At 43.3% G+C, this 18,581-nt stretch overlaps 1 protein-coding gene and 1 long non-coding RNA gene across 4 annotated transcripts in view; one reads left to right on the forward strand and one right to left on the reverse strand.

Annotated features, from left to right (window-relative positions):
* LOC117364088 overlaps window positions 1-18,581 on the forward strand; it is a 71,459-nt gene that overhangs the window by 35,794 nt on the left and 17,084 nt on the right. For both annotated transcript variants that reach the window (XR_004540175.1, XR_004540176.1), the window contains exon 2: window positions 6,300-6,401. This is a non-coding gene — a long non-coding RNA (uncharacterized LOC117364088). The remainder of the gene's footprint in view (window positions 1-6,299; window positions 6,402-18,581) is intronic.
* Window positions 1-18,581, reverse strand: part of MAVS (mitochondrial antiviral signaling protein) — a 60,689-nt gene that overhangs the window by 12,830 nt on the left and 29,278 nt on the right. For both annotated transcript variants that reach the window (XM_033952869.1, XM_033952877.1), the window contains exon 3: window positions 6,143-6,317. In XM_033952869.1, the coding sequence (XP_033808760.1) occupies window positions 6,143-6,317 (175 nt within the window). The remainder of the gene's footprint in view (window positions 1-6,142; window positions 6,318-18,581) is intronic.

The raw sequence follows: 18,581 nt of genomic DNA on the forward strand, positions 1-18,581 counted from the left end.
TAAGGAAAATCCTAAGGTAACATCTGGAAGTAGTTAAGTTAGAATCTGAGATGCTGTATCAGTCTCCAGCATAGGAAGGGGGGCATTGGAAGCTGTCGGTGTAACATGAAGCTGTCAGTTTTCCTCCTCCAGAGTAAGGTTTCTGTGTAAGACCATGCAATTTGAATCTGTCAGCTTAGGAAGAGAGTTTTTCCTTTAGGGTTGAAAATTTCTCAGCACCAGGTTAATAATTGTAGATTCTCTTGAATACGTTATAATGTTAATTCAGAAATCAAATGTACTTTTCTAAACTTTTAAACATGGAAACATGGAGGGATTTATTTTCCTTTGTCTAAACTTTTAAGACCACCTCTTTGGTGAATTGTTATTGGTTGTCAAACTTGATGATGTCATGGAGCTAAAAGTTATATAATAGAATGAAATGAGATATGAGACCGAGACCGTTATGAGAAGGCCAGCATTTGGCCACTATGACGATCTCCCATTAGCGCAACCTGTGACCAGTCAGACACGATGCCTGCCATGGTCCCAGATAAGCTGGGGGAAAAAGTAAAAGCAAAATCCCGGAAGGAAAAACCCAGGATCTCCCAGAGGTATATTGTGAGAGATAATGCCAGTGACCACCAGGAGGAGCCAGTTTTATCTGAGGAAGAAGGGAGTGAGTTTTATCCTAGTCACCACCAGGGGAGCTCAAGAGGCCCCTGGACTTCTGCTGACACAATCAGAACAGGGCACGCCCCTAGGGTAGATAAGCCAGCAGTGGCATTCAAACCAGCAAGCCGGTTAGGGAGGAAGTTTGGGTCTTGCCTCCCTAGGGATCCACCTGGGTCAAACAAGGACAGCAGACCTATACCGATGGAATGGACTGAGGCTGAACAAGCAGAAGGCTTACCACTTCTGAGCGAGGAGCCTATGGACTTCCAAGAAGCTTGTGCTGGCTGTGAATCCAATTATCCTGAATCAATGCAGGTGGACTTGGCTTCAAGCCACAAACAGTGAGTGTGGTTCTTTTGGAACTGTTTGTGTGCTGTTTTTTTTTTTGTTTTTTCTTGAATGTTGTTTTGGAAGGAAGCTAGGAGTGTGTGGGGAGAGGTTTTGCTTCCACCTTGGGAGGGATTCTGAAAGCCTAACTGTAGGCCTTTATTTTGGCAAAACCTGTTGCACTCTCCTGTTCCTGGCAGACATATACGGTTCCACAACAGCAGGGACAATGTATCAGCCAGAGTCAGAAAAAACGTTAAATAGCAAGATAAAGACTGACTCACTCAGTAAAGCCAACATATGAGAAGGACAAGCGCTACTGTCTCAAAGCTCAGAGACTTGTAACTCTGAAGAGGGGAAGATTATCCTCTCTTGGAAAAAGAGTTTTGCATCCAATCATAGCTAGAAATACAGTGAGGGCAAGTCCAACTCAAGAAGGCAACTGTTTGTAATGCTTTCAATGATAATATATAAGTTGATTCGTCTTTGAAAAAAGTACAATAGGAGATTGCATTCAGGTTGTACAGAAAGTGAACTTATCTTGTAAGCATAAAGCTATACTCAGGGTCCCGACGCGGCCCCCGGCGTGTGTGGCGGGGTCTCCTGAAGCAGACGCCGAAACGGGGCCGCGTCGGGACCCTGAGTATAGCTTTATGCTTACAAGATAAGTTCACTTTCTGTACAACCTGAATGCAATCTCCTATTGTACTTTTTTCAAAGACGAATCAACTTATATATTATCATTGAAAGCATTACAAACAGTTGCCTTCTTGAGTTGGACTTGCCCTCACTGTATTTCTAGCTATGATTGGATGCAAAACTCTTTTTCCAAGAGAGGATAATCTTCCCCTCTTCAGAGTTACAAGTCTCTGAGCTTTGAGACAGTAGCGCTTGTCCTTCTCATATGTTGGCTTTACTGAGTGAGTCAGTCTTTATCTTGCTATAGACATATACGGTTGCCAGAGGCTTTCCTTTATTTTTCTTTAATGGCTGGGAATTAAAGGAAACAAAAATGCTGAACTTTATTTTGAGTGGTGGACTCAAGAGCAATTAGGACTTAAGGAGCAGTAAAAAAAAGTTTGGACTTTACTGTGGACTGTTTGATTTTCCTGCCTGTTTATTTTGGCAAGTTTTTTTTTTTCTTTTCCTTAAGGCTGTGAGAAATCCTGACTAGCGTTACAAGGTATGAAGAAATACTTACCAGCCTTAAGATTTAAGTAAAAAGAACTGTGTGCTGACCAACCTTAATTGTGAGGACCTTATTTGTGTCTGATTTAAGCTTCATTGCTTCTAAAAATCCGGTCCTGCAGGGTGACTCCATGCCGGGTCACACACCAGTGCATTGTTTGTTGTAGCCACCAGGATTTCTACGGAGCCCTGTTCTGGGCTATAGTGGTGGCCACAAACCGTAAGCAATTATGCTGACGCTTTTGATCTCATAATAGAAAAATAGAAACAATAATTCAATAAATCTTGGTTATAATTTTTAAAACCTTGCGCTGGTGTCATTTTGCATGTATTATTATTTTCAAACCTGAAGCTTTCACAAAGGCGTCGATGTCCCTTGCTCATTCCTCATAGAAGGCTCTTGAACAAACTTGACGGGCTGAAGTTAGGACCCAAAGTGGTGAACTGGATTAGAAACTAGTTGATGAAAATCCGCTCTAGTCCTGAGTATCCAAATAGGGAGTGCGGAATGTCATATCACCTTGTTTGCGGATGATATCTTGCTCTTTTTACCCCTTCACTTGCCGGTGGCATTGCGTTTGGTGGCAGAGTTTGGCACCCTCTCGGGTCTTAAAATGAACTGTGATAAATCTGAATTGTTACCTCTGATATGGCTTGGCTGGGAGCCCTGGCATACTGCGTTGCAGATTCCCCCAGTGCACAAACCGATGCGATATCTTGGAATTTACCTGCACACGAATCCTCGGGTTATTTATAAGTGTAACGTTTTGGCTGCTATTGACAAAATTCAAGCACTCTGTTCTGCTTGGAGAGACCTCCCATTGTCCTTGCTGGGGAGGGTGGCCTTGGTTAAAATGATATTATTGTCCAAACTGTTATAACCCCTACAGACTGTACCCTTCAGAGTGTTACAGCAAGATATCAGCAAGATTCATTTTCTTTTCACTTTTCTTTGGCATCATCGCTCAGCACATATTGCCTATGCGAAGTTGACCCTTTCTAAGAAGGAGAGGGGCCTGGGTCTTCCAAATGTTTGAGCATACAATGTGGTGGCTCTTTTGCATTTCATTCACGTGGGGGTGACAGGGACTGCTTGTTTTTCTCCTCCAGGGTGGATGGCGGGCTGGTGTGCGCCCTTTACCTTTTTAAATCTATTGCATCCTCCCCACGTAACTGGGGGGTGCTCTGCCTTCCAAATTGTGGTTGTTGCAACCTTTTTGCATGGCCTGGCGGTGGTGGCATAGGGCGCAGGCCAGGTCCCCCTTCGCCTCTCCCTTCTTGCAACTGCAGGGTAACCCCAGTTTCACACTGGGCCTCGGCAACTCTCCTTTTGCTGCTTGGGCTTCTAGGTGGGGCTTTGACTCTCTCTCATATGATTGATGGGGACACGGGCGTTTTTTCTACATTTGCCCATTTTCAGGACCAGTGGGAGATTCTCCATCATCAATTTTTTGCCTACTTGCAAGCCCGGTATTATTTTCAGAGTCTTCACCAGCAGTATGGACCGGAGTGGATGTGCGGCCCCCCCTAGATAAGTATTTACTTTGTGTACCGGCCTCCCAGAATTCCCTTTCAGTATGGTATCAGGTGGTTCATTCCTCCGCCTCTCGGGCTTTTAACCCATCTATTTGACATGTGGAACTGGGACCTCGCTACACATTATACCCCTGATGTATTTCTGGAGCTTTTTCACACCTTGCATGCTTTTGTGAAATCTGCGGCTTGGCAGGAGACCCAATTTAAAATTCTCCATATGGCTTACATTACTAAAGAGAGGTGTGCTCGCATGGGTTTGTGGGGGGAGGTACTGGGTACTAAATGCAGAAGAGCTCCTGGGACGCTACTGCATTCCTTCTTGGAGTGTCCTGAACTTTCCTTATGGAACTCTTCCTTTGCGCAGCTTCAATTGGTTTTACAGCGCGACCTGGAGTGGGATTATAAAACGCTGCTTCTCGGCGATCAGACCCTGCTTGAAGCGCAAGGCCTCACTGTACCTCAGTAGTGATTTATCTATCTGACCTTGTTGACTGTTAAACAGTCTTACAATATTGGACTCAGGATGGGACTATTCCCTTGGAAAGCTGGCTAAGTCAGATGTCTGAGCTGACACATTTTGAGCTTTGATATCATAAACGCTCCACCAATCCAGGTGAGGGTTTTCTGGTGGAGGGTGTTTCTGCAGCTACCTCTAGTCTCCCAACATGGGAGGCAAGGGGGGAGGAGACTGAATGGGGAGTGTGCGTGGAGTATGTATGATTGTTTGTCTGGTTTGCGTTGCCTGGTTTGTGTATTGCCCATCGAGTAGGGGGTTATTTGGGATAGGTATTACACATTGAAAAATATATGGGGCCGACGAGGGAAACGGGATGTCCTTGCAGTTGGATTGTCCTGAGAGGGAGGTTTTGAGCTTTGTGCCTCTCTTTTCTTTTCTGCATGGGGAGCTTACTATGTTCAGTGAGCCCACACTCTTTTGCTCCTGCACATGTTTTCTTTTTGGTACATAATCGGTGGGGGGTGTTGGGCTCCTCCTCCTCCTCTCTTTTGTTCTATGGTCTCTGTATTTCTGGTACATTATATGCTGTTGCTGATTTCTATTGTATTTTCAACTGACGCTTCTGTTTGCATATATCATTTATTGTGTCACGCTTGTTTCTCTTGTTGACTCTTTAATAAAAATGATATTTAAAAAAAAAAAAGAAATTGATTGATGGACAGACGCCAGAGGGTGGTGGTTAATGTAATTCGCTCAGAAGAGGGAAAGGTGAGTAGTGGAGTCCCTCGGTGCTTGGGCCGATCCTATTCAATATGTTTGAGCGACATTCCCGAAGGGTTAAAAGGAAAAGTTTGCCTTTTTCCAGATGATACCAAGATTTGTAACAGAGTAGACACGGAGGAGAGAGTGTAAAACATGAAAAAGGATCTGCAAAAGTTAGAGGAATGGTGTAATATCTGGCAACGAAAATTCAATGCAAAGAAGTGCAGAGTAATGCATTTGGGGATTAGATATCGGATGGAGCCATATGTGCTGGAAGGTGGGGGACAAGGACCTTGGGGTGATAGTGTATGAAGATCTATAGGCAAAGAAACAGTGTGACATGGCGGTAGCTGTTGCCAGAAGGATGCTAGGCTGTAAAGAGAGAGGCTTGACCAGTAGAATAAAGAAGGTGTTGATGCCCCTGTACAGATCGATGGTGAGGCCCCACTTGGAGTATTGTGTTCAATTGTATTCAATTGTCAGTGTGCGTATCCTCTCATATTTATTGTACATATTGGCACCACAAACAGTGCCCCATTTTAACCAGGTATAAAAAACCAGAAGCCATGTGGTAAAGACAATAATTTCTGCAATAAAAAATCACAGGTGGATGAAAAAAGATAATTGTGCTAGGAACTGGCACTTGAGTTAAGAGGGAAACGTTGTTTAAGATTACTTTTAAAAGAGATTCCCAGGTGCCAGAATTGCACCTCCAGACACACCTATTGGAAGTGTGGCTAATGCTGGAAGTGGCATTAGGTGCCTCAGTAGATGTTATTCACATCAAAGGTGGCGCCAGAAGTGTAGGCCTTGAAAACCCTGGCCTACATTTCTGGTGCCTACTTTTGACAGAGGCACGATTTTCTAAACAGTGCCTTAAAATAATTGACACACAATTGGCAGTTGCTTTTAAGGCGGCTTCCAACAATGGTGCCATTTAGAGAATCTGGGCCAAAGGGCCTTTTAAAAACTTATATAAAACAATATGAATTGTGTTTCCATTTGTGGTGATGCTTTTGATCAGTTAGTGAGAAAATGGGATTCTGATTCCAAAGGGACTTAGCATCCAAATGCAGTAGCTTTTCTCACATAAGTCAGCTTCTTCCTTCAGAAAAAGCATTACTAGTAGAATAGTAGCAAAATAATTATTTTAAAGAAGATCAGTTAAATGTTGAATAACTATTCAAAATAGAACTCAAAATTTTTCTCTTAGCTTACGTCTGCCAACTAGGAAATCATATTTGCGCTGAAGTTCATCTGCAACAGGATATTCAAACTTCCTGAGTGCTTTAATTAAAGTATCTGGCCACTTATTTCTGCATCGTAGATAGTTAAACAAATTCCATATTGTAAGTTGATTTCCTTTGTTGTTCAGGTCTGCTCTCAACCTTTCCTGAAAGAAAAGAAAGAAAATGAATGGAGTTCAAACAGTCTTAATGTGAAATGGTGTAGTGGCCGCGTTAGTCCACTTTTCAAGGTAATATCCATAATAATTCCCTTAGCGCACATGCGCACTTCAATTTTCGTGGCTCCATGCGTCCGTAGCTCCGTGGTTGGCAGACAAATCGGCAGAGAAGTTGGTAAAGCATGCGCGCGTGCGCAGCGCTTGCAATGCGTGAGGCGTGCGCGCACACGCATTCAATTTGCTGTGAGTGGCGGTTTACTTCTCCCAGCAGCGTTATTCTGTGCCGGTTGCCGTTTGCTGCTTGATTTAAAAAAAAAAAAAAAAAAAATAGGTAGGTGGGAGAAGGAGCGCATTAATTTACATCCCCCTGACATCTCCACACACACAGACAGGAGCCAAACAGACGGGACTGACAGAAAAGGTGGCAATGAAAGACACAGAAGGCCAGGGAGCCAAACAGATGGGACATTGACAGACTGACAGAAAAGGTGGCAGTGAAAGACATAGAAGGCCAGGGAGCCAAACAGACGGGACGTTGACAGACTGACAGAAAAGGTGGCAGTGAAAGACACACACAGAAGGACAGGGAGCCAGGGAGAGAGATTGAAAGAAAAAAAAACAAACCAGACAGCGGACAAGGAGAGAGAGACACAGAAAAAAAGACAGACAGACAGCGGCCAAGGAGACAGTCAGCAAAAAAGGCATACAACGGCCAAGGAGACAGTCAGCAAAAAAAAGACAGACAGACATACAGTGGTCAAGGAGACAGACAGCAAAGAAAGACATACAGTGGCCAAGGAGACAGCAAAAAAAGACAGACATACTGCGGCCAAGGAGACAGACAGCAAAAAAAATCCTGACAGACAGACAGGGAGCCAGACATACAGAAAGAAATCAACTGTACAATGGATATTAAAGCTCTCACGGTAAGTTTTCAGTAAATTTTTTAAACTATTAAGTCTGCACATCTATTCTAGCACCCGTTAATCTAACGGGCTTAAACACTAGTTTAGAAATAAAATAGTCCACCGTCTATCATCTGCTAGTGCCATTTATAGAATCATACCTAGTTTAGCCTAAGCTCTATTGGGTACTGATAGACATTGAAGGCTTAGGCGCACTCCCATTTAGGCCAGGGTTGTCTTGGCCTAAATGAGGGCACCTAGGTCAAATCAAGCCCAACGTTTGCCCTGAATCCCCCCTAACCAAGCCTATTTGCTTGTAGGTACCTCCCATTTTTAAAATAGTTTTTAAATTAATTAATGGTGCTTTCAATTATCAGCGCAGATTAACCCAATTAAGAAAATTAAGTTAGACACCTAGAAAGGCTAGGCATGCCAATCTAGGCACCTAACTTCAGGTATCATTTATAGAATCTAGGCCTAAATGTATAATCACATTATGGAGCAAACAAAAACGCTGTAGAGATGTCCAAGATGCAGGCTTTATTGAAGATAGTCATAAAATCCACATAATAAAATGTCTAGGACTCATAAGATGGGAACTATGGACCCAACACGGTCTGTGTTTTGACGACCCTGTCTTCCTCAGGGGTCCTACAGATAATGAAATAATAATGATTGGAATATGTCCTAAAATGATATGTGGTTTGTAGCGATTAAAAAGTCAAAAAAGTGACTGGTGTCAAAAATTATATTCTATGAGTGTATAAGTTTTGAAAATATCTCTTAAAGGTGACCGAGTCAAAACTGTGATAAAAAGTGCCTCTAAGTGACCAAATCATAACTATAAACTAAACATTAAGGGACGGTGAGATAGTGAGATTTCATTTAATGATATAAAAGTGACATTTGAAGTGGTGTGAGTGGATTTAAAAGTATACCCTTCCAGTGAAAAACGTAATAGATGCCTACAGCATGCCTGAAGGTGGGGAAAAAGGAGAAAATTAAATAGACAGAAAGAAAGACCATTGTAAAATATGAATACATACCCTAAGAGACCCAAGTCAAAGAACGTGGATCAAAGGTTGAGAACTAAAAATGGACATACATGAAAGTAAGCCAATGTATATGGCAGGACAAGAGTCTTACTTTGATCCACGTTCTTTGAGCTAATTTTTGGCTTCATCTTTGGGGTGACTTATTGCTTGGTACACCTGCTCAACTATTGATTACTATTCATCTATGAAAATTTCAAGGCCTGCTTTCATTTATTTGCAAAGATACTACAAGTCAAACAGAGCAGCAAAAATATTATTAACAAATTTTACCTATTTTTGAAGCCTTGTATTTCAGTTTTGACACCAGCAATTACTTTGGTTCAAAAAGCATTGGATAGAGCAACCTTTTCTCTACCAGATATCAAATTTTCAGGAGGGTGTTTTTTTGTATAGGGAAGAAATTTGCAATTGAATTCTGATAGTCACAGCAGCGTAACTAACTATTTAAAAGTATTAATTGTATTTGTTATTGGAGGGTTTTTCAAATATTCAAGTTGAACTATGAAAGAACTTTACACCACACATAATTTACTGTTTATTGTTTGTTTTAAAGCTTAATTGTGATGATATTGCATAATTATGACAATGCTGAATCAAATCTGTGGAATAATTTATGAATAAAAGCAGTTGATTTTGTTTGCTGTTTTTGTTACTATGTGTTTCAAGTTACACCACTGTTATTGATATGAGTAAATTTGCTTGTGAATACCAAGCATGTTAGTAATGTAATCTTTTGCTTTTGTTTTCACATAGCCAAGCCACTTTGCACTCTTTTGTTGTGTATTTCCACCTTAACAGTGAAATTCAATGCATGAGGGTTTGTATCATTAGTGACAGCTTAAGGCATGATACAGTGGCAGTACACCTTTATTTTTGAAAAGTTGATTCTTCACATAAAAAGCTTATTTTCTGCCAATGTTATGTACATAAGATATTTCAGTGAAGGCTCTGCTGCACAGTAGAAAAACTTTAAGAACTTTGTTAATCTCTGCTATCACTATTCTGACTTTGGTATTCATGCTGAGTGGAATTTCTTTGGCACAAGCCATGGTAAGTCACCCTGCGATGGACTTGGTAGAACTTCTAAAAGGTTAGCAGCATGTGCAAATTTACAATGGCTAAAAGAAAACCAAATTCTTTCACCAAGTGACCTGTTTAAGTTTTGTGACCAAAATTTGACAAAAATCACATTTTTGTTTGTGTCAAAAGAAGAAATTGAGTCTGCTAGAAAGAAGATTTGGAACTGTCTCTACAATTACTGGTACTCGTGAAAATTATCAGTTTATCACTTTTGGGATAAATAAGATATGTGTGAGCTGAGTATCAAATGATTGTTCATCATTCATTGCAACTATTGGTTCACTGGATGACTCTCCAGTTAATGCTTCTCTAAAGATAGAAAATCTTCAACCTGGACAATACATAGCAAGTGTTTCTGACAATAAATGGTGGGTTGGAAACATTTGTGAGAGACATTAATTGAAGAGCACGATGCACTCAAATTTCATGCATCCTCATAGACCAATTCACTCATTTCATTGGCCTCCTAGGAAGGACGCTTGTTGGATTTCTGAAGACCACATTTTTGCAATCCTGCATGCACCAAGCACAGTAACTGGTCAACAATACACATTTACAGAATCAACAATTCAACTCATTGAAGATAAATTCATAACATTATGCAATAAATAAAGTGTGACTATGGCTTGGGAACCATAAAGAGACCCACTTAAGGCTTGGGAGCCTTGGATAAGAAACCCACCCGTGGCTGGACTTGCCTAGCTATTGGGTGTGACCTCTTAGCAATGGGGTTGTCAGTTTGAATAAACTGGCAGTGGTTAAACCACCATGGACCAACGCAAGTTTGACAATATTTTAATAACTATTAAATACATATGTAGTATGCTTAACACAATTCCTTTACTACTAACCAATATTCTTAGTGCCTGGCAATTTTTAGCCCTTTGCCACAATTTGTTACAAATTTATGGCACCCCAAAGATGAAGCCAAAAATTAGCGAATTGAGTTTTTGGCCAACTTTGGCATTGAGACATTAGAAGAGCACTTAGCCTAGACTTTTCAAACTCTAAAAGCTTATTAAGTACAAAAAGTTGTACATGTAGATTAAACTTCAGGCTGATGTTAGCAATACTCTGTGTACAGGAGGTCCTTGAAGTTCCCATTTGTTTCGTATGACACGCAGAAAGATTTTAGGGCCTCCACACCCAATGCAGATGCAGCATTCCCCTTTTTGTCTCTGTTCCTATGCTTCCATCCATGCCCATCATTATCCCCTCTTTTTGTATCCCCTGTGTCCAACTTCTCCCCTCTTACTCCCTTACACCAATGTGTCTCTCACACTCTCTTTCCTCCCTCTCTCCACTATGTTCAATATTTTACTCACTCTGCTTCATCCATTTGGTTCAGCTTTTCTCTTTCCCTTTCTTTCTTTCTCTCTCTTCCTCCTTGCAGGTCCTGCAAATCTCTCCCTTCCCTCTATCCCCCTTCCCATAGGTCCAACACCTCTATCACCTCACTTCAGTGCCCAGATATGGGTCTGGCACCTCTCCCTTTCCCTCCAGCTCCACTCCACCCACCACCTGTTTCCCTTCCCCCCAATCCCCAGACTATATCCAGCAAGTCTTCCTTCCCTTCAGCTTCAGATGGTCCACGTCCAGCAGCCCAAGCAACTCCCTCCCCCTCCATGGGTGCAGCAACAGCCCCCCACCCTCCCTCCCGATGCCGAATGACAAATAAACCCCAAACCTGCAAGTGCGACTCCTGGGTCGGCTCCTTCGTGCTTCCTGTGGTGGGCATACCAGCCTGTTGGATGTATGACGCAGGACTGCTTGGATCAGAACCTTCTTGCTGCCAAGTCCCTCCTTCTGATGTAACTCCACTCAGGATTTCGTAGACTTCAATCATATCTCCCTTCAGCCTTCTCTTTTCCAAGCTGAAGAGCTCTAACCTTTTTAGTCTTTCCTCATACAAGAGGTGTTCCATCTCCTTTATCATCTTGGTCGCTCTTCTTTGAACCTTTTCTAGTGCCGATATATCTTTCTTGAGATAAGGAGACCAGAATTGAATGCAATATTCCAGGAGAGGTCATACCATGGAGCGATACAGAGGCATTATAACATTCTTAGTCTTGTTAACCATCACTTTTTAAATAATTCCTAGCATCTTGTTTGCTTTTTGGATGCCCCCACCACAGCCACATACTGGACGGAAGGTTTCATCATATTGTCTACAATCCTTTTCTTGGGTGCTAACCCCCAAGGTGGGCCCTAGCATCCGGTAACTCTGATTTGGGTTTTTCTTCCCAATGTGCATCACTTTGCATTTGTCCATATTAAATTTCATCTGCCACTTGGATGCCCAGTCTTCCAATTTCCTAAGGTCTGCCTATAATTTTTCACAATTTGCATGCGTTTTAACAACTTTGAACAGTTTGGTTTAATCACCTCACTCATCGTTCCAATTTCAAGATCATTTATAAATAAGTTAAATAGCACAGGTCCAAGTACAGATCCCTGTGTCACTCCACTATTCACTCTCCTCCATTGAGAAAAATGACCATTTAACCCTACCCTCTGTTTTCTATCCAATAACCAATTCCTAATCCACAACTGAACTTTGCCACCTATCCTATGACTTTCTAATTTTTTCAGGAGCCTCTCATGAGGAACTTTAACAAAAGCTTTCTGAAAATCTAGATACACTACATCAACCAGCTCACCTGGTCTTCAGCTTCCTTCCTAGCATCTGGAACTGGTCATTCAGTACTTCCCTGCTGTAGTTCCTGTTACTCACATTGTTTGTTTCCACATGGATCACCACCGCTGTATCTTCCTCTTCCACGCTGTCAATGATCATGTCGATGCAGCTCACTATGTCTTCTATCTTGGCTCCCGGTAGGTAGGTCACCAGCCGATCTTGTCTTCCTCCCGCTATGTGGCTGTCGACTTATCTGATGATGGAGTCCACCACAACTATTGCTGTCCTCTCTATCTTCTCTTGTCTCTCTAGCCGCAGGTCTTTGTCCACGGTGTATGTCCATCTCTCCAACCATAGGTCCGTGTCCTCTGTGCACTTCCATCTTCCCTCATCCTGGCATTGGCTTGCACCAGACTGGTCTTCCTGTGGGTTCCCTCCGCCGTTTCCAGGTCTCGCTGCTGTGTCACCCATTTCTTCCTTGTGGTTGTCCTCCAGGTGGTCCTTCCTCACTGTAGGTGTATCTTGGCAGTTCCACTGTTGGTGATTTTCCACAGCCTCCCTGCATGCCTCCTCGATGAACTTTTCTAACTCACGGACTTCTTCCTCAATGGTTTCCTCTGTCTTGAAGTTTTCTACCTCTCTGTCCTCCTCTTCCACTGCTCAAAGTGCTTCCAGTTCCAGATTGCCTAAGAAGTGATCTCCACCCTCTTGGGTTCCCAGAGACTTTCCACCTCTTGGGCTTATGTGCGCATCTGGCATCTTTTTGAGGCGTGCTGTTCCACTCGTGGCGTGGTTCACCTTCGTGCATCTTTGCCTCACATCTTGGAGTTTTTGCAGGATGGCCTGGAGTGTATCCATGCCTAGTCCTCTCTTAGGATGGAGATTGCGGCTTTGTTTTCTTTTTGAGGCCTTTTGTAACGCCAGCGTTTGGCCTCTTCTCCGGATGTGATTAGCTTCTTGAGAGCGGCAAAATTGCTCCGCCCAGCAGTTCGTCCTTCAGTTCCAGCTAGGGATCTCAATCTGGTTCTTTCCGTGCTCATTCATACTCCTTTCGAGCCTCTTGGCTCCTGCATGTTGAAGGACCTTATTCTTAAGATGGTATTCCTGGTGGCCATTATGTCCACAAGATGCTTTTCTGAACTGCAAGCCTTTTCATGTAAACATCCCTTCCTGGACTTTTCTAGAAAGCGGGTCATGCTACCGCCGGTTCCCTCCTTTCTACCGAAGGTGGTTTTGCCTTATGTCAACCATTCCATTGTCCTTCTGGTCTTGGATATTCGGGAGGACTCTTTTGCAGCAGAGACAGTTGCGCAAATTGGATGTCCGTAGGGTCCTTCGCGCTTACGTTCAGTGGACCCAGGAGTTCAGACAGATCATATTTTTGTCCTTTTAGCGGGTCCTTGTAAGGGGGACAGCACTTCCAAGTAGAAAATGACACAGGGACCGTTTACCACAGTAAACCATGGTCACTGGAGTAAATCTGCAGGAATGGAGACATTTGCAACTGGTTTACCGCAGGAATGGGGATAAGACCTTTTACCACCCCGTGAGAGTGGTGAAAAGTCTTGCTCCTGTGGTAAAAAAAATTGCACCTGTGTCAGACTCGGCATCTCCTCCCAAACAACTCTTGCACCTATTTTACGTTCAGGAGCCAGCCATGCCACGATGAAGACAGAAGGAACCAAAAACCAAAGTCTGAGACCAATATGATTTGAAGAATAAAATTACCAGACAACAAAAGGTAGAAAAAAAATAATTTATTTTATATTTTGTGATGAGAATAGTTGTGGGGTTTTCTCTGGGGCCAGAATTGCTTATTTCAGTACTGTTCTGGAAAAGACTAAAGTATTGAAGCATTGCAGAGTGGGAATAAATGTATATTTTGTTTCTGCTTTATTTTTGCCCTCCTGGAGAGTAGTGCAAGCCAGTAGGCCTAGGGCGGGGCTGCTACCGTGGAACTGTGTGTGTGTTGTGGGGGGGGGGGGGGAACTAGATTGAGTTTTTTTATTTTTGGAGAAAAGATTGTAATGTTGCCAGAGCATGGAAAAATGTGTTCTAATCTGAACTGTTGAGAACTTTACTGCACAAGAGTTATTTTTGTGAATTACTGAATATTTGGCCATCTGACATGAACTGAGTTTAATGAAAGCACCTGAATGTGTGGTGAACTTTATTTTTGCACTCGGCTAAAAGAACAGAGCCAGAGCACACCAGTGGGCGTGGAAGCCATTGGCAGGTTACAATCACAAACATCTATTCCTTGTGGCATGAGCCCCAGGTAGGTCACTCTGGCCCAGCCCAAGCATCACTGCCATAGCGGATTCCGTGCCTTCTACCCCCGAAGAGGTCCCTCTTGGGCTTACAGCTACCAGCGCCATGAAGTTTGTGTCTGGTGACCCTAAAAAGGGTGCAGACGGTGCTCTGACAAAATGCAAGCGCAGTTCCGGGAAATGTCTCATAAACCTTCTAAGCACTCTAGATCAGATGCGCATAGAGTGGCCCTTGCCGCAGGGGATATTTCCTCCCAGTTTTTGTGAAGATGATGTATCAGGCATGTTTAAAAAAAAATTAAAAAAAGACAGTTCATGCCTGTGACTCCCCCTCAGAAGCCAGCCCTGCAAGTGGGCTCTCTTCCTTCACTGGATTTCAGCATGTTGCGGACAAGGACCCCGGAGAATAGGTGGGCACTGCTTGCAATCGCATCCGCATCTCTTTCCATCCATTGTTGGCTCAGGGCATCTCAGCAGCATTAGCTAATGTGGCTAGCCCAGCTAACCTCAGTGATCAAGATAAGTGTGGGACCCAATACCTGGCGGAGGCCCCATCTATACGCAGACTGTCCAAGTTAAGCCGTCTTGCGGTTATCAGGTCGAAATGCCTGCGAGAATTGTCCCTGCAGTCAAATCTAATCTAATCTTCAGTTTATATATCGGGTCATGGAGCTCGACTCGGTTCACGATTGATTAAAATTAGAATGACATAAAAGTAGGCCTAAGAGAGAGAGTGCTATTGGTGTATCATTTCCAGAAACAAAACTGGTAATTAAAACTTAAAGTGTAAAATTAAAAAACTAAAAGAATAAAATATACTATTGCTACAGTACTTCAGCAGGTAAGCTTTGAAGATATTGTGTAAACAACCAAGTTTTTAGACCTTTCCGGAATTGTAACTGACCTATCAATCTGATGGAATCAGGAAGCCTATTCCAAATTTCAACCAGTTTAAATGCCATAGATTTACTAAGTTTCCCAGTACATTGAAGTCATCTAAAAGAGGTAAATGATGATTTATATATTGTTGTAATCTTCAAATAACAGGATCTAGTAGCATTCCAGCATAAAGGGACTGAAGGATCGAATATTCAATAAAGGAACTTAAAGACAACACATATACACTTAAACTGCATCCTATAATGCAGTGTTCTTCAACCTTTTTACATCCGTGGACCGGCAGAAAAAAAAGAATTATTTTGTGGACCGGCAAACTACTAGGACTAAAATTTAAAAACCCCATTTCCGCCCCATCTCCGCGAGTCGGTCCCCACAAATCATCTGATCCCATCCACACAAGCCTCAGTTATGATTTTATATTGAATGTATTTTATTAAAGTATAAAAAGAAATAATATTCTGTAGAATTGTCATTTTATAAATACAAATAATTCAGAGCAGGATCAACAAAACCTCTGTCTCCCCTCCCCTTCACATATATCCCCTCTACTATCAAGAAAACTGAACAAGCCAAATTATTACAGAATGCTACACTGAAATATCATGCTAACAGAATACTGCAGTCACACATGACAGGAATAGTTTTAGGGGAGTGCAACTAGGGCAACTGCCCCCTGGTCAGAGAGCGCCCTAAGCCAGCTGGAAGCTAAAGAAGCACTGCCTGGGCTTTGCAGTCCCCAGTTATGTCTAACACCAGCTCTAGCAGGATATATATTTCAAATCTGATATATTCTAATCACAAAATAGAAATAAAATTATTTTTTTCTACCTTTTGTCGTCTCTGGTTTCTGCTTTCAATCTTCTTTTCACTCTCTTCCTTCCAGCGTCTGCCCTCTCTGTCTCTTCAATCCAGCATCTGCCTCTTCCATCCACTGTCTGTCCTCTCCCCCTTCCATATGGTATCTGTCTTCTTTCTATGCCCCTCTCCCCTTTCCATCCAGCTTGTGCCCCCTCTCTCCTTTTTACATGATTCATTCCAGCTTCACTGCTCTCTTCATTTTTATCTCTCCTACACCAGATCTATCATCATTGTCCCTCTCTGCTTATTTTTCTGCTGACCCCTTCCTATCATCAATCTCTCTACTTTCTCATGCCTGTGTCTCCCCTTCCCCTCCTCTAATCTCTCTGCCAGCTGTTTCCTTCCTTTTTTCATTCTCCCTTCCCTCCTCCTCCTGTCCAGCAGTAATTCTCTTCCCTCCCCTGCCAGCAGCATCTCTCCTTCTCCCTCTCCAGTAGCAGCTGTCCTTTTTTTCCTTGCCCAGCAGCTTCCCAGATTCCTTTCCCTCCTCCCCTCCCAGCAGCATCTCTCCTCCCTCTCCAGTAGCAGCTGTCTCTTTTTTTCCTTGCCCAGCAGCTTCCCAGATTCCTTTCCCTCCTCCCCTCCCAGAAGCATCTCTCCTTCTCCCTCTCCCAGCAGCTTCCCAGATTTCTTTCCCTCCTCCCCTCCCAGAAGCATCTCTCCTTCTTCCTCTCCAGTAGCAGCTGTCCTTTTTTTCCTTGCCCAGCAGCTTCCCAGATTCCTTTCCCTCCTCCCCTCCCAGAAGCATCTCTCCTTCTCCCTCTCCAGTAGCAGCTGTCCCTTTTTTTCCTTGCCCAGCAGCTTCCCAGATTCCTTTCCCTCCTCCCCTCCCAGAAGCATCTCTCCTTCTCCCTCTCCAGTAGCAGCTGTCCTTTTTTCCTTGCCCAGCAGCTTCCCAGATTCATTTCCCTCCTCCCCTCCCAGCAGCATCTCTCCTTCTCCCTCACCAGTAGCAGCTGTCCCTTTTTTCCCCTGCCCAGCAGCTTCCCAGCTCTGATAGTGATTTTCTCCCCTCCCAGCAGCTCTTCTTATTTCCCAGCACAGCGATTCACGAAGGCAGCCTCGGGTCCTTTGTTGGGTCGTGCCGCCACTGAGGAAAGAGGAAGTTGCATCATCAGAGGCAGCCGCGACTCAGCAAAAGCCCCGAGGCTGCCTTCGTTGATTGCTGCGCTGGGAAGTAAAGGAGAGCTGCAGAGAGGGGAGAAAGCCACTGTCGGAGGCTCCCCAAGATCTCTCTGGCCCAGCGCACGCTTCACATGTTGATCTTGCCGGCCCTGCGAGGACCAGCAAGAAGTTGAAGTGAGTCAATCTTGCCGGCCCTGCGCAGACCGGCAAAAATTTCCTGCGGACTGACACCGGTCCGCGGACCGGCGGTTGAAGAACTATGCTATAATGAACTGGAAGCCAGTGAAGCTTTCTCAATAATGGGGCTACATGGTTGTACTTTATCTTTCCAAAGATCAACCTGCCCGTGCGGAATATTCACTGATGAGTGATCACAGACCGCTCTCTGCCTCCTTTCCTGATAATCTGGTCCGGATCTTTACAGAGGTTTGGAATAACCCAGTGGCATAATCTGGTCCGGATCTTTACAGAGGTTTGGGATAACCCAGTGGATCCCCTGAAATGTGCTGAAGCCATAGCGAGGTTATACCCCATGGCACCAGTGTTTTTTTTCTATATGTTTCACTTTGCCGAAGGCAGATTAGGCCATGGCTCAGGTCACTAAGCGCACTTCTCTACCCTCAGATGGAGTGGTGGCCCTGAAGGATGTTCAGGACAGGCGGGTGGATTTTATCCTTACCGTCTTTTTGATTCTATGGCAGCCAGAGTACGGGCGACAGTGGATACGTCCTTCAATGCCCAAGCCTGTCATGCCAAACTTCGCCATGATCCTGAGGGTGTAGTCCTCCCTATCTTGATGTTCAGATTTAGACAGGAAAGTCCAAGCCTGTTCTTTTTTGTGTTTATTTTATCCAATCTTGTTTTCTGATACATCACGTGCCATCAGTAGGGACCCCTCAGGAAGGAGTGTTTCTTCAAAACACGGACTGTGTTGGGTCAGGTCCATTTGAACATTAGGATCAGTTTGTTCTATATGTGTTGTACATGTTTTTAGGATTTTGGCATTTCAAATAAATTCCTGCACCCTTTACATTGTCCTGCAGTTTTGTTTTGGTTTTCACTTTGCATTTTCACTTCAGGTTCTATTGGTTTTTCTTGTTTTGTTTTTGAAATTGACATACAACATAAAGAATAAGTAATATTTTGCATTACCTAAAGCCGATAGGTCAAGTTACACATCATTTGTTAGGGATGTTCCACTTTCTTTCGATTCAATAAACTCTTAACAGCTGTTTAGGTTCAAAAAACAGATAATTCTTAGGCTGATAGGTAATAAAACATTTTACTGGAAATTGTAACAGAAAAATTCCTCCTAAGGCCAGGATCCTTGGCCTTAATGCCAAGAATTCCTTTCTCTGCCTCTGGGATTTTTGAGCCATGTCAGGAAAAATACGTACTTTAGAGCCCAAAAACTGGTCATT

This window comes from Geotrypetes seraphini, chromosome 1, assembly GCF_902459505.1.
Source record: "Geotrypetes seraphini chromosome 1, aGeoSer1.1, whole genome shotgun sequence".
Classification (NCBI taxonomy): domain Eukaryota; kingdom Metazoa; phylum Chordata; class Amphibia; order Gymnophiona; family Dermophiidae; genus Geotrypetes; species Geotrypetes seraphini.